The sequence below is a fragment of the Ambystoma mexicanum genome, chromosome 3p (genome assembly GCF_040938575.1).
Source record: "Ambystoma mexicanum isolate Mex_15411 chromosome 3p, UKY_AmexF1_1, whole genome shotgun sequence".
NCBI lineage: Eukaryota > Metazoa > Chordata > Amphibia > Caudata > Ambystomatidae > Ambystoma > Ambystoma mexicanum.
In genome coordinates this window covers 590,346,343-590,370,431 of record NC_090925.1, presented here as the reverse complement: position 1 = coordinate 590,370,431, position 24,089 = coordinate 590,346,343, and the positions used below count along the sequence as shown (strand labels likewise).

The 24,089-nt window shown below is 45.4% G+C and overlaps 1 protein-coding gene across 1 annotated transcript in view; it reads left to right on the top strand.

The window, feature by feature from the left end:
* Positions 1-5,043: 5,043 nt before the first annotated feature.
* The window catches only part of LOC138580641 (adenosine deaminase-like), a 540,146-nt gene continuing 521,100 nt past the window's right edge, over positions 5,044-24,089 (top strand). Inside the window, exon 1 of the mRNA XM_069651342.1 lies at positions 5,044-5,195. Coding sequence (XP_069507443.1) covers positions 5,160-5,195 — 36 coding nt within the window. The 5' untranslated portion in view covers positions 5,044-5,159. The remainder of the gene's footprint in view (positions 5,196-24,089) is intronic.

The window sequence follows — 24,089 nt, the reverse complement described above, 5'->3', positions numbered from 1 at the left end:
AGTGAAGCAATACCCCCTCTCAAGAGAAGCAGATGAGGACATGAATGAGACACTTCATGCCCTATGGCAGCAAGGTATCATGCAAGAATCCACGCAACACAGCTATATATCTGATAAAGAAATCACAGGGTGGGGCACAGCATTTCATACAGGCTGCCTGCGGTCTTAATACAAGATCAAAGCAGAATTTTCACTGGTTCCAAATCCTGGAGTTGGTGCCCAGAGACAGCAACAACAATACAGAGATTTTGTTGAGAAAATCATTCATTGAGTTGAAGGAGAAAGTGTTACAGCGCGATAAGGAACAAACAATGTAAGGGCTGTTTAGTAGGAGGAAATGTAGTAAAAATTATTGGTCCGAAAATAGTGCAGAAAGTCTGGCAGCGTTTCCAGTGGAGTATCAGATATTTTCGAAAAGCAACCACTTTCTTTGTTTCCTTATTGCTATCAGTAGGGTGCAGCCAATGCAAAATGCTTACAGTTAACGCGGTATGAGTTACTGTGATTGGGGAACTCAATAGCAAGAGGCCTGAACTCAGTAAAGGAAGAACTAAGGCCACTGCATCTGCTGGGACTTCAAAATCGTTATATTCTGGATTTACCTACTGCCATGGAGGGAGGGGTGTGTTCAAAGATTGGCAGCAATTGGTGCACAACAGTGCCCAATGGACATGCAACAAATGGAACTTTACACGCAGCTATAAATGAAATGCAGAGATCGCATTTGAAGATGTCAAACGAAGCAAATGGATTGGCTAGACACCCTTTTTGCCTGGGTGCCTGGTTGGCTCTTAGGAGTAACCAAGGGGACTTTCCCCACGTTGGTCATCATGCTTGTCACCTTCTGCATTGGCAAGAGTACTTTGGGACTTTACACTAACAAACAGAGAGGACAATGTATGCTGCCCTGAATGTTTATGGGGTAAACAATGAAGAGAAGTGTACTACCAAACTAACCAAGGGTAATGTAGTTTATGATTGGGTTATTGCTCAACCTGAGGATACAGAAAATTATGAAGAATTATGGGTCTCTTGTGCCAAGGATGGGCAGGAGTGTATACTGATAGCGGGGTCATGGGAGAACTGGAAGGAAGATGGAGGTGACATGACAAGACAAAAAAGTGTGGATCCCTAAAAAGACAGTAGCAGAATGGGGATTGGGTGGGGAAAAATAGTTAATTATTGATAAATCAATAAAAAGGAGTGGAATAATGCAGTGGAAACGACAAACTCAACGTGCAAAAGGGGCGCGCACATATCAGTTGAGGGAATAGCACATTAAAAGAAAGGGGGACTCCCTGATGGTTAAATAATTTTAGGTGTTTAACTTGAGAATGCCCTAAAAAATTGAATTTTAAGTAGATAGCATAGAAATGATAAAGATGGTTTACAGGTAAGTATGCAGGGTTTAACATTACATCGGGGTGCTGTAAACAGGCCTGGCCTCAAAGCATGCTGCTTTAGTAGAAATTAACTCACACGTTTAATTTGTTTAGCAGCCACAGGAGCTGCAAGCACATTGCAAAAGTACACGTTCCCCGGATTGTACGAGAGGGAATGAATGAACAACTTATGATACCTTCGAGGTCACAGAGCCGAGCTCACGGGTGTAAGGGAAAGGCAGCAAACATAGTATCATTTAATAATTCGGCATATTAGTTATGAATCTGGTCTGCTGGCAGTGTCAGAGTGTCCCATGGCAGTTTCAAATTGCACCTTAGCACAACATAGCCTGGGAAGCAGTTTGAGGATTTCTTAAAATGCAACATTAAAACGGTAACTGGTTTTTATTTCAAGGCTCAGTCACTGTCATGATTGGTAGGGTTATTGTGGGAAGCGGATGGGGATGATAGGCAGATGAATAAAGATCTGCTGATCAACCCAAATCTTTCAATACCGTGACTTCATGATGTGGGAATTGTGGGTTGGACTGTGACGTCACGGTGGGGGTTAGGATGGTGTGGTACAATTTTTGGGATCCAATCATTGCAGGCTAATGCATTTCCCGTTATTGGGGAGTTAAATGTTTGCTCCAATGATCTTTGTTCAAAGGATGGATTAAATGTTTACATTTTTTTATTTTTTTTATTTAATTAATAAAGTTTCAGTTACAAAACTTTTTTCATTTAGTGATACGAAAAGGAAAATAAAAATGGAGGAAAAGAAAAAAGAAAGGAAAGAAGAAAAGGAAAAATATCAAAAAAATGAAAGTGAATATTTTAAAACAAGAGTTTTGATGTTAATTAGTTTACATGATTATAGAAGCTTTTCATTTAGGGGTGTTTCTTTGACATTGCTTTTTCATGCAGCATGGTTCCGCGTTCTGTATGAATTTTGCTTTCCTAGCTGCGACTGGGTTCTGAATAAATGGTGTTACTTCTTGCCCGGTGTAAACTCCTTTTGCATTACTTTTGTAATTTTATTGGTGAATTTTTAAGGCAACCCGCAGTACAAGAACTTGGGCATCATGGATTAGGCCCTGGAATGGTTGTCCACCATTGCTCCTGGACCAACCCTTGCAGGTCCAACTTGGGTCCTTTCTCTCCACCACCTCTGTCTCCACATGTGGTGTTCCCCAGGGCTCTAACCTCTCACCCTGGCTCTTCCATGTCTACTTAGTCCACCTTATCTCTAACTTATCTAACTTTTCAGTGCCATGCGGATCACACTCAGATTTCTTTCAGGCTCCCATCAGCCTCCTCTCCTCTCTCGCTCATTCCTGTCTATCCGCAATTCGGAATTGGTGCGCCTCCAACGATCTCTGCCTTAATGCCAGTAAGACTGAGATCCTTCTCATTCGGACCACCACTCCCGCTTTCCCTCTCTCATTCTGGCCGCCCTTCTTGGACCCTCTTCCTTCGCCTTCCTGTGAGACCAAAAACTTGATGTCATCTTCGACTGCACTCCCTCCTTCTCACCTCACATCACGGACCTTGCAAAGAAGGCCCACTATCAGCTGCACCTCCTCAGAGGTATTCTTCCTTTTCTCACTTTCCCCCAGAAGTTAATTGTTTCCAGAGCACTGGTTCTCTCCAGGCTGGACTACTGCAACAGCCTCGTTCTCAATCTGCCTTCACCTACTCTCTGCCCACTGCAACTAATCCAGAACAGGACTGCGAGACGTGTCCTTGGCCTCAAGCCAAAGGTCTGTATCTGTCCAGCTCTGAAATCTCTCCACTGGCTCCACACTACACCCAACTCTCTCTTCCTTAACACCTTCCTTCTCGAGCCCTACGCTCAGCCACCTCTAACTCTCTGAGGGTCAGACGCTTCAGAGAGTGGGGGTAGATCTCTCTTCTCTGCAGGTGCCTCCCTCTGGAATGGCCTCCCTGCCCGTCTCAAACTTGAGCCGGACAACCTGAAGTACCGGAAGTAGCTCAAGACCTTCCTTTTTGCCTCTGCTTTCTCTATCTCTCTGCCCTGCTGTCTTGCTTGTCTGCTGCGCTGACTGATGACCTGGCTACCCTCAGAGTCTCACTGGGTACCAGGCTCCTCCACAACCAGTCAACCCTTCACTGCCTCTGGGCCTTCCGCACAATTAGGGGCTGTAACTGTAACCCCACAGTCCCCTGACTCCTTGGACTTACCCTGTGTGTGCCGTGCTGCGCTTACAGAGATTATTCTGCCCCAATTGCTCTTCTACTTTTCCTGGCACTTCCCCATTCTCCCTCCACCCCTGCATTTTGCGTTATCGCACTTGCACGATCTGAAAGACACAAGGCCTAGTAATATCATTGTGCTGTCCTCCCTCTGTCTCCCCTCCCTTACCTTTTCACACCTCGAAACACTTGTGTGTAGGCGTGTTATAAATGACATATCATATTATAAGACCATGGCAACCTGATAAACTATTATTACAAGCTAATGGTGGGGGCAAAAGTCCTGACATATTCTTTCCATGTACTCAACTTTATCAGATAACTTTGTAAGCATTTTTTCGTATTTTAATATTTCAGCTCCAGGATCTTTTTCTTAAAGGAGAATACAAAGCGCAAGACGTCAAGGTCAGTAAGATTTGCGGGTAACTGAATAAAACCTCCGGTGTACCAAGCTGAACTCACCTCATTGGCCAAAAATCCTAGATCAAGAACATTCATTAAGAAACAATGACTCAGAGCAAAAAGGCTTCTCCCATGGGTAGTGGGCATTTGTTTGACTGGTAACTTTATTACAGAACTGTGGAACCCGAAGAGCACCGCCAATGCAACGCAGCAGGCCTTCCAGTTTTACCAGCTACCACCTACATGATCATGCCCACATCCCACAAGATAACTAAGGCACAGTAAGCTTGGCTTTACATGCTAAAGCCAATGGCTGTAGATTGTGGCCCCTTTAGTTTACTTACCTACTAGTTCCCGCCTCCACCTGCATACTTAGCACCATGACCCATTTCAATCTGCAAGTACTTATCCAGTCTTGGTTTTTCTTTGCATTCTGGGGCTTGTAGTCCGAGTTTTATAATTGGAAAAGCAGAACTACAAGTTCCAGAATGCAAACAAGAAAACAGGACTGGATAAGCAGCTACAGATTGGAATGGATCAGCTTGACAACTGTTGGTGGTCGCCTGTCACTTTTCTCGGCGTTATCTCCTGATGTCTTTACTTTATCTCTGCGTGTTTGTGGACGTCGGTGCCTTTCATTTGCCTCCATATTCTTAACTGTCTGCCTGTGATCTGTTCTGTTCTCTGCTGATGCCTCTGGCAGGATTGGTCCTGCTGCCTTGTTTCTCAGCCCAGCTCAAGCTGTTGCGTGTCTGTACTCTGTCTCTGTTGCTGCCTGATCCGTCGCCCTGGCTTAAATCTTTGCCCTACAAACTCGTAGTTTTGCTCGGTTTGTCACTAGCTGTGTCTTTGAGGGTAGTCCTATTGCTTTGCCAGTCTCTCTTTTCCTGGCTCTGTTGCTGCACCCGACCGCCGAAAGCTCCCTTCTTCCTGGCTCTCTGTACCCTATGCTGCGCTTCGTCCCCGGAGGCCCGCCCTCTCGATGGGCGGAGCTAGGCGGGAAGCTCCGCCCCCTTCCCCGGGCTTTGTGTGGTCAGCAGTGTCACATCCATGCGGCGCAGAGCCGGGCGGGATCACGGGCGGCAGGGCACGCGATAGAGGGCGGTGCGAACTGTCAGCTCAGCACAGCACAGCACGCGGGGGAGCTGCCACTGCAAAATGGAAGAGAAAAAGCCTACTTTTGACAAGCCCAAGGTACTGTACACCGATCTGCGGGCAGGGGCTGTAATTATACTAGTAGAGAAACAGCCTAGAAAGACACAGCTCCTCATGTGTACAAAAAGCGAGGAGATGCGGGAAAAAGTATGAATTAAAATAATCTTTAAAATATGCCGTTCCATGCGGCAGGGGAACGGAGTGGAAAGAGTGTATATAAGGGGTTTTACTTCCTACTCATCAATGCTATGTATTCTGCCTTCGTTCTGCCACCCCCTGGAGAGATGTGGCTCGCCTTGAGATTACACTGCGCTCCGGTGCAGAGTACAGTGAATAGCGGAGCTGTGTTATCTGCGGAGCGTTTTCACGGCCGCAAAGTACACAGAACGCGGGGCGCCGGGGCACATTCCGCACCATTTCAGTAAGTGCATTATTGCTTACGCGGTGAGCAGTAGCAATGCTTTAGGGATGTGTAGAATAATTAAATGACGGCCACACTCATTACACCTCCCAATTGAGGCGAATCGTCATCTTGCGCTGATAACAGGTTGCTAGTGTTTCCCAAACTCGCGGGTGCTCATTTCATCTACCCGTGAATGATAAAAGGCTGAACGCACCTCCTAGGACTAAATGTGTACTTTAGAACACACACAGATCTGTGTGCGTGATGAACCAGAACCCCCACCTTTCCCCAACCCCAATTGTTGTGCAGTAGTATTATATATTGGATCATGCAGAGTTCCTATGTTCTGCTTGCACCCCAAGTGCATTTCTTTTGCCTTCCTGCCCACGCGGGCTTATTTTATGAACCAGTTATCACACCTGTAAACCGACCGCTTGCTGAAAACAGCATGCATTATTAAATGGTATATGTGCCATGTAAATGACACCCCGTAGGTCGCAGCGAAATATGGTTGCAGAGTCTCCGAGCCCGGCAGGCGCCGCCCACTTGCTGCACCCCTCGAGTGGTGGTTTGAAACTGCGAGGGAAGTGTGGGTAGGTTAGCTATCACACGTGGCGGCGGGCTCTTGTTGGCAGGCTGCTGCTGCGGGCCAGCATAGGTACTCGGTGTTTATTTACTCTGTGGTGCTGGAAGGCAGAGAATGAGATCACACACCGGCCCTTAGCCGCGCGGCGCTTCTGCACTGGGCTATGGGTGGAGGCACGGGGGAAGACGGCCCCTGTCCGCAATAGGCCGCGTATCTGGGACAGGCAGGGAACAGCATGCCAATGTGTGCGTTGGCTACTCTGGGAGGGCCCTTTCCTCTAACAGACATAGCTCTCAATGCCCATGCAATGAGGCAGCTCAGTGGGTTTGAGACTTTGCAGTGGAGTTATTGTGTTCTGTTAAACGGTGATAGCATAAGGATGGTATTTGTATTTGCATTTTTAAATTTGTATATAGCGCTTTACACCAAAGCGCTTTACATTACAACAACACAATTACAATAGAAGCATGAATATCAAACTAGAATCAATCAATAACATTATGCCCAACAATTAGCTGAGGACAAGGAATGAGAGAATGGAGGAAAGTAAGAATGTGTGAAATGAGGGTCAGGAAGGAGGGTGAAGAAGATGAGATTTTAAGGAGGAGTGGAAGGAGGGGTAGCAGGAGATGGAGAGGTAGGGAGTTCCAATGTAGGGGGCCGAGGAGCTGAAAGGAACGGAAGCGGGAAGGGGCTGGAGGAACAGAGAGGAGGAATAGGTCAGCAGAACGGACAGCACGAGAGGGAGTATAGAAAGAGAGGAGAGAGGAGAGGTCGGGAGGGGCAAGGTCGTGAAGAGATTTAAAAACAAGGCAGAGAAAGTTGAAATTAAGTTGGGAATGAAAGGGAAGCCAGCCAAGAGAAGAGAGCGAAGAGGAGGTGCAGCACATGCGGAGGACTAATCTCTCTGGTGCTGCACCATGGTTCCTGCACTGCACCATTACAGTAGCTCGAATGCAGACATCTGCACAGTGCACGCTATTGGCCTCATCACGAGTTGGCCGGTATCCCCGGTGGTATTACCACTGGGCCTATAAGCGTTACTGCCAAACCCCCAGCGCTATTAGTGCCGGATCACAGGTTTGGCAGAACGGTAAGTCTCCATTCCCCACAGGGCCCATTCCGGAATTCCCCATTCCCCATTGGGCCCAATGGGGAATTTTCGGCGCTACTACCATCAGCGGTATTAGCGCATGGAAATAGCACAGAAAATCAGCAAAATCGCAGAAGATTTACCCCCAGATCAGAGCTGGGGGTAAATTCTATCAAACCCATGATTTGGCAGACCCTTAAATGCGGTGGTAATAGCGTTACCACCGCATTTAAGTGTTACCGCAAACTTGTGATGACCCCGTGTATGCAGTATTTTCAAATGGCTCATTGAAGTAAGCAAAAGCAGGCACATACGTTTCTGCCAGTAGCCCTTCCTGAGAGTCAGCGTTCGGCTCAGGCAGTGTGCTCAAATGTGTACTTATTCAGGTGCGTTGAATGATCATTGATTATTTGTATAGCGCACCTATTCCGTGGGTATGGCCTGGTAGCTCTCTAGGCTTGTACGCGGTAGCATTGCTCTATGGCCAGTGGCGTGTGCAGACTCTTTTCACTGTGGTGGCCCAAGTCGGGTGCTGACTTATGCAGGGGTGGCATGAAGTAAGAGCGCGGACACACATAAGGATCATAGTTTAGAATAATGGGGTGGCATCCGGGGTGGCCAATCAGATTCCAGGGGTAGCAAGTGCCACCCCAGGCCACTCCCTGAGCACGCCACTGTCTATGGCTCTTCGATTCTGAAAGACCCCGGTGTTGTAATTTGGCCGGATTTTTACGAATCTGGCAAATCATGTCTTTTCCTGATCTCAGATCCAGGAAAAACTCTTGTCCCAGTTATTAGAGAACACCAACGCCTGCAGTGTTTTCTCTGTATTACTTCAATAGTTCCCAAGGGACCAGAGGTGAGACACTTACCCACACAACCATGTAAACGTCGGGGTATAATGCTTTTCACTTTGCTTATTTGGCTTCCACCCTGCAGGAAAGATTTAAATACAGCTTTATAGGTTTGAAAGCTGTGCATCTTTCATACTTTACCAGCAACATCATAAGAAACAGTCATATCTTGAGTTATTTTCCAGGCATTGATGATTCATCTTTTGAGAGACAAATGTTTATGGTGGGGGGGGGGGAGAACAATGCTAATCTCCCTACCTCCACCCCTTCGCTGGTGAATCCCACCATAAAATAATTTCCGTTTCCACCACTGCAGACTTTGGACTGGAAGCATGAGTGGAAAGTTGTGCGGTTCCTGTGTGTGCTATGTTTTGTTCAGTGGCATTTGTATAGTGCCTAACTGCCACCGCCCTGGCCTCAAAGTGCTTTTGAGTTGTCTTGGAGCTGGTCAGACTGTAGTCCAAACATACCTGGTAGCAGGGGTCAACGTTTCAAGTTGCAAACTACTAGCCAGTCATACTAACTCACCTGCCCCCTCAATTATACACCTTCACGCAGCACACCATTTCTTACTCGTCAAGACTCAGTTATCACTAGCCAACGGCTACTGGGGAGTGCACATTTTGAGGCCCACGTGGTATAACATACATTGCGTTGCAGACAGTACATGAAACGTACTTTATGATTTCCAGGAAATGTTACTTTTGGTCAGCACTGAATAGTAATTGAACGTTATATTTGGAAATGTATATGTTGGTGCGGGGTGCTGTGTGATTTGCTATGCCAGTTCATAAATAATTGCTGTCATGAGAGGCGTATTTGGCGTGGAACTGAGACTAGTGTGGGATGACTGCACTAAAAGGTGGGGGGGTGGTATGTAACTACGTGACTATCACTGGAGCAACTAATTACAGCTGAGGGCTCAGAGTTTACGTGATTTACAGTAGATGCACATTTGATAAACATTACATGTTAAAAGGTATATTAGATTTTATGCGTATCCCCTTGTGCTGGGTTTCAGCTCTGTGTGTTGTGCCAAGCCACTGAACAAGTGAAGGGCTGCTGCAGGAGTCACAGAGTTGACAGAGTAGATGTGGCTGGCGGGGATCATTTTACTAGATTTGGCTTCCAGGATTGCAAGTTCCTTAAATGGAGCAATGGGCTAGCTTATTACATGGCTGTTTGAGTCATCATTAGTCTGTACTAGCCATTAATGTCTAGTTAAATGTCTGTGAGGAAGATGTTGCAATCTTGCAGCATGAGGTGGCAACATGCAGAAGAGATTAGGAGAAGGCTCATGGACGATCTAGCTTCCTGGAGCGGGAGGATAGCTCAGGGGCAGCGCATTGGTCTTGGAAGCAAGACAACACGTAGCCTCGCGGGTCTGAATCCCGGTCGCGCGCTTCGAGGCGGGTCTCCAGCATGAAGCGCGATATAAAAGCTCAGTTTTTCACTTGGTGATTTAGTGTATCAGATTGTCCTCTGGGTTTTCGATGGGGGTACTAGTTCAGAAGATGTGGATCCAGGGATTTCCTTCTTTCTGGGTTTCTGTTTAAAAAACCAAATAGGCCTGATGCGCTGTATGGGATCTACGTGATAGAACCGAATCCCGAAAACTCGAATCACAAAATTACGAAGCCCACTTGTTCACATTTTGTAATTCCAGTTTTAGGGAGTTTTTTTCACCCAGCTGGCCAGTTAATGTATGCAGGGGACACCCCTGCAACTCCCTCAGCCCATAATACCAAACTAGGGGAGTGGGAGACACCCCCGCAACCCTTGCTCCATTGTTTGGTATTATGGGCTTCAATTTTTTTTTTATGGCAGGTCGAATGCACAGTGAACGTGCATTCTGAAATGTTGGCGTAAAGCCGCAGGATTCTTAGATTTCTTGCATCCTGATACATGCAAATTAAATTATACATAAGCCTAATGCCACAAGTCATCATCACATGCCCAGCTGACCAAAAACAATGCAAAATGCCTCATTTTATTTTCATGTACCAGGATGCAATGCATCTAGAACCCAGCGCATCAAGCTTATTAATGTGTAATGTATAATGGATGCCTGGTGAATAGCACCTCTCTTAGGCCCTCGTCATGGAATTATTTGCGTGTAAAACGGGGCTCTGTGTGTCATTCTGCCCGCAAATCCCCATTCGTCAAACAGGGATTTGCGGGCAGAATTGCACGCAAATACCCGTTTTACACGCAAATAATTCTATGAATCAGGGCCTTAGGCTCTTGCTGCAGGGTTTTCATAAAACATTCAACTGTATTTTGTAGCAATATTTTGAATGCAACTCACTGGGAAGGCGCACTGTTCGAAATTCACCATTTCACTTATACTATCTGGGTTTCTGGGTTGCCATTTGAGGTTTGCTCATTGGTATTTGTCACGCCCCGGTAAATGGTAGATGAAGGGACGCCATCTGTCATCAGGGTTGGCATCTATGGTTCACTCATTAGAATGAGTCAAGTTCCATGGGGGGATTGGTGAGCACGTCCTCGTTGCCTGCTATTGGTTGTCTGGGCACATTTCTGAAGGTTCGAGGCTGGTTCCATTGCTTCCCTGCTTTCTCTTTATTTATTTATTTTGTCAGCTTATATAATGCCGGCAGCCGGCAGGCATCAGGGCGCTTAACAAACGACACAAACTTTACTAAAATGCTGCTACCCTCTTTGTTATATATTCTTAGTCTCAGGTTGCCGCAAGGCAACAGGTCACTACTCACCTAAACAGATGGGTCTTCAGATTTTTTCTGAAAGTTAGATGGTTGTCTTCCGATCTAAGCTCCAACGGGAGTCTATTCCACTGCTGCGCTGCCAATACTACAAATTATCTGCCCAATCCTGTCTTAAGCTTATGTTTTGGTACTGTGAGCAGGCTTTTACCCACCGACTGTAAATTTCAAATCAGTTTTTAAGATGGCTGGGGGCTTTTCCGAATAGGCACTTGTGTACAAGTGTCATGGCTTTAAACTTTGTCCTCTCTTCTACCCTAGGCCAATGAAACGATCTTGTAGCCGAAGTAACATGATCACCTCTCGTTAGTTTCTTCACGATCCTCACTGCGTCATTTTCTATAACTTGACATCTGGCCAGGTCTTTTGCAGTGGCACATATTAACAGGGCATTGCCGTAGTCCAACCTCGACAAAACAATAGCCCTTCAAATTGTTGCTGAGTTGGTTTCATTTAGATAGGATCTGATGGCCTTCATGAGGCACAAGTGATATGCTGTATTTTTATGCAGGTAATTCACTTGTGCTTCTGAATTGACTGAGGAATCAACCATCATCCCCAACGTTTTGACCTGGTTGGATACTTGAATTTTAGCTTAATTTATGAGGAAGGTCACATACTCATTCCCAAGCTTAGCTATTATTCGACTGGACCCAACAACATAAGTTCAGTTTTAGTGTCATTGAGACACATCCAATGTTACTGCATCCATCTGGTTGGAATGGGGGATTGTGGGATGATGTGGTGTCTGCTCATATTGTCCCTGATAGGCATCTGTGTGGCCTCCTGATAAGCAATTGGTTAGTGGTGGATTGGAGTTCTTGTGATATTAACAAACCAAAACATAAAGAATGACATTTTAACAAACCTAAAATAACAAAACAAATATTGAAATTTTTTATGGGGGGGGTCCTCCCAACCCCCTTCTTTCCCCATGTTCAAAACTCCAGTCCACCAGATTTAACACCTTACCCCACCCACAAATATATATTTAAAACAAATTGTGTCTTTTTTTTCGTAATTTTTTATTCTTTATAAATTCATTATTCATTTTGTATTAGGTATATTTACTGAATATCATGGATTGGTTGATGCAATGGACGCTGGATAGGAGGTTTCTCTGTTGGTTGGTTGGTTGGTTGGTTGGTTGGTTGGTTGGTTGGTTGGTTAGGATGAATTTGGGCGAGCAGTAGATGAGGGGTGGAGAAGGGATGTTGTGTGCACTTTCCTGCAGATATGTCGGCCTTATAAGCAGTGTATATTGATGGGAAGGGAATCTTTGGTGCTTGTACAGAGAACGCGGTGTCTGCCGTGTGGGTTGTTCTCGTCACAGGGATTTCAAGTACATGGGCAGTGGTGGATCCAAGGTTGTGTTTTGGGTGGTAGTGTGACAATTTCCACAATGGGCCCTTTTTGTCTAGGGCTCTGTGGCTGATGCACATTGCTCTGTAGGAGGCCTTCTCTTTCCTTCCATCTTTGTGGAACCCCCAAACTTTCTGCTTTTATTCTGACCTGTACTTTTTGAAGTACAGTGAAGCCTTAAGATTCATGGCACTGCCCTTTGCTCATATGTTATGGGAAAACTGATATGTCCTTCAGGCTGTCAGTACTGGGAAACCTTGTTTCCCTTAGTCGTGTTAGTATGTTACCATTTTTGGTTACTTTTGTATCACTTGTGGTAACTTTTTATCATTACCCCCACAGCATCTTACCATGCAGTACAATGGGGTGCATTTTTGTTTTGCCATAGACTAACACTCAGAGGATTTTTGGTTACTCTAGGTGTGCTAAAAGGATAGGCTGGTGGCAGCAGTGACTTTTCCCCACTTTTTGGGACTTTACGTTTTAGCCTTACCACTTTTACCACGTTTGACTACTAACTGTGGCTAGTGTCCAAACATGGGCGTGCCACATTTTTCGCCTGTCCTTTTGCTATCTTGTTCTTTAGCCTTCTTCCTGGCCTGAGAGGTCAGGGAAATCCTTGTAAGGACTCGCAGTGCCTGGGAAAGCAGGAGATTTTGGCGGGCTACTAGAGGGCTGTGTGTGTTTGCTTGCAGGATGTGGGCTGGGTCGGTCTGACCCAAATCCACAAACTGGTTTCAGTGTGTCTGAGTGGTATGCATGAATGTTCCCACCAGTGGTCCTGATTAGACCACTGCTGGGGTGTGTGTGTGGGGTAGTCCGGCCACTGGCTAGTGAGGGCAGCAGCTCTTACATGGCTTTTAGGATAATAAGAGGACCCCTGCACCCATTCCTCAGAGATCTTGGAGAAACCTGAAGGCGCCAAGTATCCTGTCCAGCTGTGAGACCCGCGAAGAGACCTGAGACCTGACTGAAGGAGGCCTGGAAACCAACTTCTGCTGCTGTCCTGGATGAGCCCTGTCTTGCTTGTGACCTTTAGTAGTCCTGCGAATGAGCTACGACCCTGGGAGTGGATGGACCATCCATTCCTGACATCTGCTCGGTGTCCTGCCAGAGGAAACCTTCGGAAGTGTCCTGGAACGCCCTGTGGCTGACCAGCTTTGTTTTTGGGCTACCATGCTGCCAGTGTCACTGTACCAAGTTTGGCCTGAAACTTGGGTGATCCTCAGCTGGCACTATGAGACCACCTCCTGCGAACGTTCGGCGTCTTAGCATCTAGGGGACCCGAGATAGGAGGGAAAGTCCGACCGCGGCCGCTGAGTCGTTTTGTGTCACCCTGCTGTGGTGACTACCATCTGAAATAGCTTACTTGACCCGAGTCCGGTCCTGAGAGGGGTGCTACATCGAGTTTTTCTGCATTCTTCAATCAAGAGTCCTTGCAAAGTGAAAGACACCAATCAGAGATCAGCTCAAACCTGCAACCCCTGAGAATTGAGGACTGCAACTTTCAGTGGGAAACACAATGTTGGACCGTCTTCCTTTGTCCTGCCAATTCTGGGGAAGAATCGGAGTATGGGGGTAAGTTACAGAGTTTCTAACCTACCCCTATACTCACATGATAAGTGAATGAGCTTATAATACACCTTATTTATAACAATATTGGCTTTGCCATTGCGTGTGCAAGACATCTGACTGTTGCGGCTACTTTTGGGCATTAGTCTAACTTGAACACTAACCCTAAGAACCCTTCACTGGACCCCAGATACCCTAACTGCATTTTTTCCTGCCTCCTAACTTCTATGGAACCTGAAGGGCTCAGACAACTAAGGTTGGACAATTTTAGTTAGGGATCAGCTCTGTGGACCTTTTTGTGCATAATATTATTTTAACCTTTCCTTTGAAGGAGTTTCTGATGTGTATTATGCCCTATAACAAATATATGTATTTAGTTTGATAGTGTTGAGTGATAAGTCTACCTGCCAGTAGCCATTTTTCTATAGTGTATTTTGGACATAAATAAATAACTGTACTTGTATATATCCTGTCTAAGTGTAATCTGTGATTCCCATTGTGTGACCTCATAGTGGACCCTTTAAAAGCTCACCACTTAGCCTAGACCACCTCTCACTGCTACCTAAACTGGTTTGGCTACAGCTTCCAAGAGTTGTTCCTGTCACAATAGAGGTTGGCCTTCTATACATCTGTCCACCAGGCCAGAGTATAGAAAATCAGTCCTAATAGCGGCCTCACCCCGTTATCCAGTGAATAACCTGTACAGCTGAGGATATGTGTCTTGCCCATCAGTTCAATAGAAGTCTTGAAAATAATGCAGGTTCACTAGTTGAAATGTCAGAGCTCCCTGGTTGAGAAGGTTAATGCATATTCCAGGCACGATAAGGTGATTGCTATCATTGTGGTCACACTGTGCAGAAATGTACGGAATGGGAAGATTGCAAAAATGAAAAAAATAGTTTTTAACCCTCTAGTAGATTAGAGGGGGACGGTGGTTAGAGACAGATAAAGATATTTTATGGTTTTGGTCTTTGTATGTCGAGGTTCGATGGTGATGGGCAAGGGAGTAGGTTTCAGGAAGAGAGGTGTTCCTGCATAACAGCATGTCTGTTTTGCATGGTTTAACTTAGAGGTGGTTAACTGCTATCCCCCATTTGATCTCTGTGAGGTTTGTTGTGCCAAGTCTTTGAGGTAGGTTGTGTTTAGTCATGTGTACATCTGAAGGAAAGTGAAGGGACATTCATGGCCGGGGGATTAGTAACCTAATGCCCCGCCCATCATCTTCCTGGCTGCATTTTGTGATTGGTTGGGGGGAGGTTCCCAGCAGGTGGTTGGAGTCTACTAAGCCCTGCCGGATTCCTACCAGTGTAGGTTTGTTGAGGTGGTGAGTGTGTGTGGATCTTTGAGTTTTCAGCCCTTGCCGGTCATGTCAGAAAATAACATATATCATGACATGAAGTCATTTCATCATCGCATTCACGGTTTGGCATTCACGGACAGCGCCGAGCTTGGCGTGTCGTGTACGTTAGTCACTCCCACGAAGCTTCTGGTTTGACATTCCCAGTAAGCTCCCAGATTACACAATTCTGGTAGAGCTCAAAGTGATAAGATACAACAGCTCACAGAACAGCATAGCAAGCAGTGTGATGAGGACCGGGTCACATCAGTAGGAGCAAGGTCTTTCCAAATAGTCACGACAAAAGGAGTACCTACAGTCCCATAAGGCGGCAACAGCTTTGCTGCTCCACCCTGTGTATGTGCAGACTTGTCATATGTTCAGATGTGTGTTGGATAACACACATTGAAACCTATTATTCACCAGAAGCATTGAGCTTGTGTTGGTACCATTGGTTCTCTCATGGGACTATTATCAGGCTGTTGACCCATGAATAATCAGCTCAGCTGGCCTATTTCATTTCCACAGATGGAACATCCAGATTCAGAAGGATGACTTTTGCTGTAGAGTAGGGCCCTACAGCTTTTTAGAAAGCCGCAACAGATATTGAAAAGGGTGAGCAGCGCGCAGTGTTTTCAGGGTGTTCTCCAATTGGACGTTAGCACTGAGACGGTGGACTAATCCTTCAAACAGTTTGCAGGCTCCTGCAAGATGGGCCTTGGTATCAGGAAAGGCGTGTGCAGCTCGATCAAGTCAAAGCCCAGTGTGGGAAATCCTGTGCCGCATGCCCCTCCACCTGACAACAAGGATATGTGGCTGGGCAGGGCCGGCTTAGGGCAGGACTTGGGGACTGTTCTGTATCCCAATAGTCCCACTACCGGCACTTGACACCTGTTGTCTGCACTTGCCCTTGCACTTGCCACCTGCTGGCCGTACCCTACCTATTGTTATTATTCCTTATCCCGTGTGCTGCACTGTCCTCTCCCCCTTCCCATGCACTTGCGCGATCTGAATGACACCTGGCCTAGTAGGATTGTTGTCTGTCTTCCCTCTGTGCCCCTCCCTCGTCGCGCCTTGAAACACCTGTGTATAGGCGCGTTATAGATGCCATATCATATCATATCATATCATATTAGCCACTCGCAAAACCAGCTCGGGTCAAGCTCTCCCCCGAGCTGGTGTGGTCCGAGAAGGCGCGACGGGTGCCCTATTGAAATAAAATGTGCCCCCCTGGCGTGGCATGATTTAGCGCATGCGGTGGGAGGGGGCGCCACATTTCTGTTTTACTGTCTGGGGAGCTGCTGCCGCTAAAACCGGCCCTGTGCCTGGGCTTTCTTAGGCATCCAGCGTTACAGCAGCGAGGTATGTGCTGCACAACGCAGCCTTCGGTTTTGATGAAGACTATGAAGAGGCATGCAGTGGTCTCAAACGAGTCATCAGTGAGGCCCCTACACAGCTAAAAGAACAACAGCAACGGCTGCCTGCACTCAAATGTGATAGCATGTCCACAGAGCCAAACTGGAAACAGCCCAGAATCCACAATGCCCATATGCTGTATGTGTGTGCAGGTCATGTCAGGCATTTTAAGGACTAGATCCCCCATTGCAAGCGCTTCTCGCATGGATCATAAATAAAGCACATCAGAAGGTTGCTTTGTTCGTTAGTTGTATTAAACAGAAATAGCTTTTACAAGTTAGTCTCAAAATCACATAGCGTCATTTGCATTTTTGGGTCATACAATTTGTGGTGTGTCAGTAAGTTCAGTGACTTGTTTGTTATCCAATTCAGCCTAACGTGCCAACTCCATGGCCTGAGGTTTCGCCCTTGGGGCTTTTTCAGGGCAATTTATGGCTAATATATTTCAGTTAGTTTACTTTGAACACTCTCTGTAATCACTTCCTTACTCCTTTTTGTTAGTTTAAGTTGAATAAAAGTATCTTAAGTTGCAGGAGTAGACGTGTTTTTAGGTAATATACCCGTAATCATGCAACATAAATCAATTGCCAATGAGTTCATGGCGGGTGAATGACACGGAGAGTAAACGTTAGACACACAAGGCAATGTCAGGGGTGTTGGCTGAGGGCTGCAGATGCATAGTCATGTAGCATCAATGCATGCACATGTGTGTAGCACGGGAGAGTAATGCACAGGGTTTTCACTCACTTTACTTTGCAGGGCTGATCCAAAGAGTGAGTGTTAACTTACAGGTACCAATCTATGAACCATGCCATGTAGATGAAGCAGGTTATCCTTCGTTACGCATACCACTGAGGTGGGTCACAGTAATAACATTCACTACAGTGCTTTGACATGCAAGGGTTTAAGCACTACGCAAAGTAGAGTAGTGTTATTTGAAAGACAATGGGAATAAACCCAAACCCTGTGCTAGATACCTGGGACAGTAAGAATAGCCTTTGAAGCAGCTTGTCAAGGCTGGTGTAATCACTAAGTGACTCATATTGTGAAATGACCATACATTTCTGGAGTACTTTCGAGATGTTATGCAACGTGGCTTTTTAGTAGCCTCATTAGATCGCGTGATCAGTTCAAGATTAAATTATTTTAAAAATAGATTGTTTTTTGTCCATATCTACTTTTGCCTTGATAAAGAACCCGATAGGGTCGAAACACGTGTTGGCTGTGTAAACTGTGAAATTGAAGCATTGCATGCTGGTTCTAAAATTGGCCAAGATTATATCATTAAGGAGTAATCATCATTGCAGCTGACCCGTTTGGGCTTTAGAAATATTACCCTGGTTGAAGTCTGTTCAGTTCTTCGAGTACATCTTGCTGTGTATTTGAGTAGTATGAACGGTACTCATTGGATTTTCCAGCACTTTACACCGACGACACAGTGCACTTCAAATAAACTTGCAGGGAGACGATCAACGCATGCTTTAGTCCGAGTATAGCAGCAATGACAGCCAATCATGCCCGTGCCTGTTTTTTTCTGTATCCGCTCTACCTCTCCGCTGGTGCCATGGGCCCTGTACCATTGGGCTTGAGCACACCCAGCAGGGTTACCTGATGGGGCACAGAGCCCAGGCAGAACCAGAAAAAGTAGTCAAACAGCATTAGGTGAGCTCTTAGTAGCCTGGGTGGCGGCCATGCAGGAAGTAAGCAGTGAGTGTGGATCCGGGTGAGTTTATTCTGAGTTCAGCGCAGCTTCGTGCTCTGAAAAGGCACCGCTTTCATTCTATGCCAGCTTCCCTCGCTGCGGGCACACAGATAATAACATCATCACAGGAAGCAAGAGTATTGTTTTTATTATGTAAAGCGCAATAAGATGGCGTTTGGGGCCCCTCTGTACGTGTACGGTCACTGCTGCAAAACAAGCCGGCTCATTCGAAATGAGGCGGACCGAAAAATGAAAACGTAAAAACGAGGTGTCATGCTTGTACTGCCCCATTTCTCGCTCTGCCCATTTTGCTGTGGTGACGCGGTGGAGGAGGGGAACAGATTTAGGATATCATGAAATGTTTTACCTTCTCATGAAGTAGTTTTTTATGAATTGGAAATAATTTATCTATGGATTCAATGTATTTACTTCTATTTTTTTCTGTGTATGTACTTTGTTGTCTCTTTTAGTTCAAAGAGTTGAATTTGTTAACCAAATGCACTTAATAAGAAAAAAAATGTAAAAAGATTTCTGCGTGTTGGCCTCCTCGGTGCGTTTAATTGCATGCCTTCCTGACATTTTCATGCATGCGTAAAACAAATGGATTCCTATCAAGGTCATTCACATTTTTTTTAAAATGCATTGAGGGAGCACCAACGTTACCACATACATGTTGTGGGTTCTCTGCGTGCAATTTTAAACATTTACAAAGCGTAGCGTGACCAGATTTAAACAAAAAAACTGGGACAGGCCATAGACATAGATGTAGGACTAAGGTAAATACTAGTAGCTCTACTTCTATGTTGCTGGCCTGTTGCAGGCGGGGAGGGTGTGTGCTCACAGGCACATTCCTCTCATTGGAGGAGAGTGCCAGGGAGGGGAACGGGAGGAAATGGGAGGCGTAAAAAAAAGAATTTCACGCCCCTATTCGCTCAGGAAGAGTCGCGCCGGGATCCGATTTCAGGATTTTGAAATCGGGTCCTGGCAAAAACTAGGGACCGTAGCCACCCACCCTTGCAAACCCTGGACGGGGTTTATAAAAATGTTTAAAACTCCAGGGACCCCTGGATGGAGGGCGATTTCCCAGGACTGTCCCGGGAAAACCAGGACGTCTGGTCACCCTAACAAAGCGTAATGCAAAACTGAAGGGTAAAACAGGCCAAATCAAGCTAAATGTGCTTATCTCATCAGTTTTACTCTTCACCTTGTAAAAAAGTAAACACTGCCTGCAACTACACTTTGCAGGCTCTGTTTACTAATGAATTCCTGTGGAATCCACCTGTTCATTATCAGTTGCTAATCTGAGGTGGATGTTTTACGCCTGCATGAAAATCTCATGTAGGCGTAAAACGTTGTGCTCTTCCTAGAAGGCGGCAGAACGTAGCAGGGAGAGGACTCACTTCCAGAACATTCCTTCTAGAGGATGCCAAAAGGATCCAGGTCTCCAAGCTCTGATCTCTGCACCCTGCAAGACTGTGGGCACTACTCTCTGATTGTAAGGAGCTGTATACAGGAAAAGTTTCCATATTTGGCATGGATGATATGGGCTTGGGCAGCCGCTGTTGACATTTTCCTCCTGAACTTTGAGAGGTACAGTAGATCAGAATTATGATTATTCGTGTTTAGGCCTAAATAACGCTATGCATTGACCACTTGCAGTTGTGCTCCATGCAGAGACCAGGTATAGGAGCATTCATTAATTTGACTCTTTGAGCAACAAAGTAAGATCTTTGTTTTCTTCAGATTAACTGATAAGAGGTTCTCATTGGCATACTTTCCTAGGGCAGTCAGAAGATTTCTTAGGCCCTTGGGAGTCTTTGACAGGAGGACTAAGTCATCTGCATAACATAACCATGATATGATCTGTTGGCCTAGTTTGGGAGAATCAGAGAGGACTCCAGTGAGATGTGTCTCATGTCAAAGATGAAAACATTAAATAGTGGAGATGCCAAGATGCAACCTTGTCTAAGTCCTCTAAAGGTGGGAATAAGGGAGGAGAGCTTACCATCTAGAGTTAGCCGAATTTGTACCGTTGTGTCAGTGTGTAGCTGTAGAATTAATGTCTGGATCCAGGATGGACAAGCTGCATTACTTAGTTTTCTTTTCAGTAATTCTCTGGATACAGAATCGAAAACGGTTTTGAAGTCAATGAAGGACATATAAATCGGTTGCTTCGTTTGCTGCTCATGCATTTTTATTGCGCTAATGGTTAGCATATTGACTGCTGTACCTCGTCCAGGGACGAATCCCGTTTGGAAGGGGTATTGTATATTCTGTGCAGTTATCCAGTGGTTGAAATCTCCCAAAATTAATCGGGAAAATAATTTGCCCAAAGCATCAAGCAAGGCAATGGGCCGATAGTTGGCTGGTAACTGCCGATCTCATTTTTTTTAAAGATGGGAAAGATGGGGACGATGATCGACTTCCGCCATGAAGGTTGCATTTTTTTGAGATCATAAAACTTGATCAACTATGGTCTGAAGGAATTTGGCCCAGGCTTCAGGGTGGGCTTTTAGCACAGCATTACTGAGCCGTCTGGTCCTGGAGCCTTAGAGGAGCTCAACTTCAAAATCTAGTACAGGATATCTTCCTCGTCAAAAGTGATGGTAATATTGCCAGATGTTGTTTTGTCTGATAAAGCTCAACCAATTTTCTAGGTGTGCCAGTAGCCTTGGCTGTGGCACACCTGATACACTATCACCCCGTGCACAACAACTCTTGCACCCGACAAGTATGCCAAGTATACCAGCAGCCTTTGCTGGGGCACACCTGCAACAACCTCCCTGCGCCTGCTGCACATCAGATCCTTCTACAAGAGATACCACGAACAATGATCCAAATAGTCCAGGGTAGCCCACTTCCCCACTAAGGCACAGCACAATAAACCCATCCACGCTAGGTGTATCCAATGACACTTTTCACTAGAGACACCATGAATGACAAGACCACGATGTCCGCTCCGAACGGCTATCACACCAGCCGAACAACTCCAAAGATCATGGTACGTATAACCCCAGAAGACGTTTGGTACGTATACCTACACCACATCTGTGGACACAGGCCGCAGGCACGGCCAATCACCCATGCACCATAGAATGAAGCTACGGCTATGCTTTCCGGGCTAGCTGCAGATATAACTTTTCACACTGAAAAACCGTTCGTACCTCAACATCTCTGCCACTAGCATACATCGACTACCAACAAAAATAAATTCGGTATAGCCAACCACACATTGAATTTCTCAACAATAGCTCTCTATCCCAACCTCCAACAGCACCCTCCCATGTAACTGGACCATTCGGGCTGCTTAGTCAAGCCTAGCTAGCCAAGTGCTAGACCGGAAAAAATGCACACACACATCTCCTAACCTAAACATCTAGAACTTTCCTTGACATATTGACTACAGTCACCAAGGGCGTTCCAACCCGGAAAAAGCACATTGAGGCCATACAAATGGGGAAAGAGCGCCATATAAATAACCAAACACAATACAATACAAGTGCTGTTTCGCTGTGTGGCTCCCCTTCACTTCTGTGAGACTGGCATCAAGGAAAGCAGTACGCCAGTTGAACTGTGAAGTCCTCACTACAAATTGCTATTCGTACTACATACTCTAACTGGACTTTTTCATTTTTATTATCTTCTAGGCTTTCACCACCTTCAAACCTTGATTTATTTTTGGCTCCGTCCAATTATTCAAACCCACCTATATTAACAGGAATTGCACACATTTGCGCGTGTGCATTTGTGTGAAGTGCATTGTGGAAGTGCTGTTTTTGGTGTTTAGCAGTGCAGCGGTAGGTTGTACTATATTGAAACAATTTTTGTTTTTCCTGTCTATGTTGCATTCCTGTCTTTCCCTTTGGGTCTGCTAACAGAAACAAAACCTTGCTATATATAACTCCATCAAATCTGAACACATAAATTACTCTATAATGCCGACTTTTAATTACACTTTAAAGTCTATAATTCTGCCGCTGAAAGAGATTAGTAAACTCTCCTAAATTCACCTCTGAATTTAACATCTTTTGCGGGGTGCCACAGGGAGCAAGTCTATCTCTGTTACTCTTCAATCTGTACATCCGGTTCCTATGTGAGCTTCTACAACAACTCCAGATTTTCTTCACTAACTATGCTGATGATACTCAGCTGATTCTGGAGCTGAGTGGGGATTACGCTAAAGATAGTACAACTCTAAATATACTTTACGGAAACATCGAAGACTGGATGGACAATAACTGGATGGAATAAAAAAATAGGGCTCCTGGTGTGGAACCTATTCTGCCCAGGAGGGTTAACTAGGAAAACAAAAGATACAAATGAATGGGTCCAAGGATGCTAGGCTCAGAACAACACCTCCACATGTATTATCAAACTCTGCATTGCTAAGGAAGGAATCACTCTTCAATAGTATGTTGTAGAGATAAATCTCATTTTTTTATATTAAAGTTGTGTGCAAAAAGACATAAATCCAACATTTAGAGAAATTAAGACATCAAAATGGTTTGCTAAAACAGAACAATCAGACAAAAAACAGAAAGATATTTACAACACACAGTGCCAAAAAAACATTTTTTGGGACAATCTCCTAAATGTGTGTGTGTAACAAACCCGACCCCTATTAGGATTTGCCATGAAATTCAAACATTGCAGTGTACATATTCAAGTGAACATTTGTGGAAAACACATAGAACAATGGTGGGTACACAAAATTATTTTTCTTGCGTAAACAGCCTTATGTGCTGTAGTTTTGGGGGGAGTAGTGCGTCTACACCAGGTGTTTCAGCCGTTTCTAGGTGGGCTAGGTGAGCCTCATCTTTAACACGGCCTTCATCAGGACGGAGTTCTGTGTAGATTGATGTCTGTGCTGCAGGGGAAGGAGACTACATCAGGGGGGAGCCAAAATTATTTAGTTTGAGTGAATCACGTGTGGTTGATGTAAAATCAAAAAGCACATAGCTTACCTATGGGTTAATAGATTTCACAGGCGCTAAATTTGAGATCTGCTAGCCGCATGGGCTGGTCTCTGTATGGTCCTGTTGCAAATAACAGAGAACGAGAGAAGCAAAGGGAGGTTGAAGCTAAAACTGTCCCCGTTTAAAAAGGCATGAAAAAAAGTTTTTTATTATATGCAGGGAAAAAAGTCTTACCTCTCGCTGGAGGTCGAAAAATGCTGATCCAGGGTGGTATCAGTGGGAAACAGACACGGCTTGCACAGCTAAAAAATATATATGGCTCAAGGTGAGTGTGGTTACCTAGTAACAACTGTCTCATAACTGGATGTGCCTGAACGGAAACAAAACCGAACTAATGGTATTCGGTTCCACTCAGGCGCGTGCTAAACCTTCCGCGGAATATCAGGCATTCCAAATCGAAGAGACCCTTATCCCAGTGACAGATAAGGTCAAAACATTAGGCATGACGCTGAAAGCATCGCTGAATTCTGATGCCCAGGCGACGTATGTCAGTAAAAATTGTAACTACTACATCCGGTTACTCAAAGCCATAAGACCACTATTTAGTGAGAAAAACTGTGCCACAATAGCAAGAGCGACCGTCATGTCACGCCTGGACTACGGTAATGCTCTCCTGGCAGGCTAGTAAGCAAAACATCAGAAAATTCCAACTGGTACAGAACAACGCGATCAGAATGGTCAAAAAGAAAGCAGGAAGTGAACATATAAGTGAAGCCAGACGAGACCTTCACTGGATGAGAATAGAGGAACGTATTCAATTCAAGGCTATGTGCATTACTCATAAGTGCTTATATGGTAAGGCACCTGCCTACTTGAAGTCCAAACTTACGTTTTACCATCCACGTAGGGCACTAAGATCAGAAGCTAATGGACTCATAACACCCGTGAA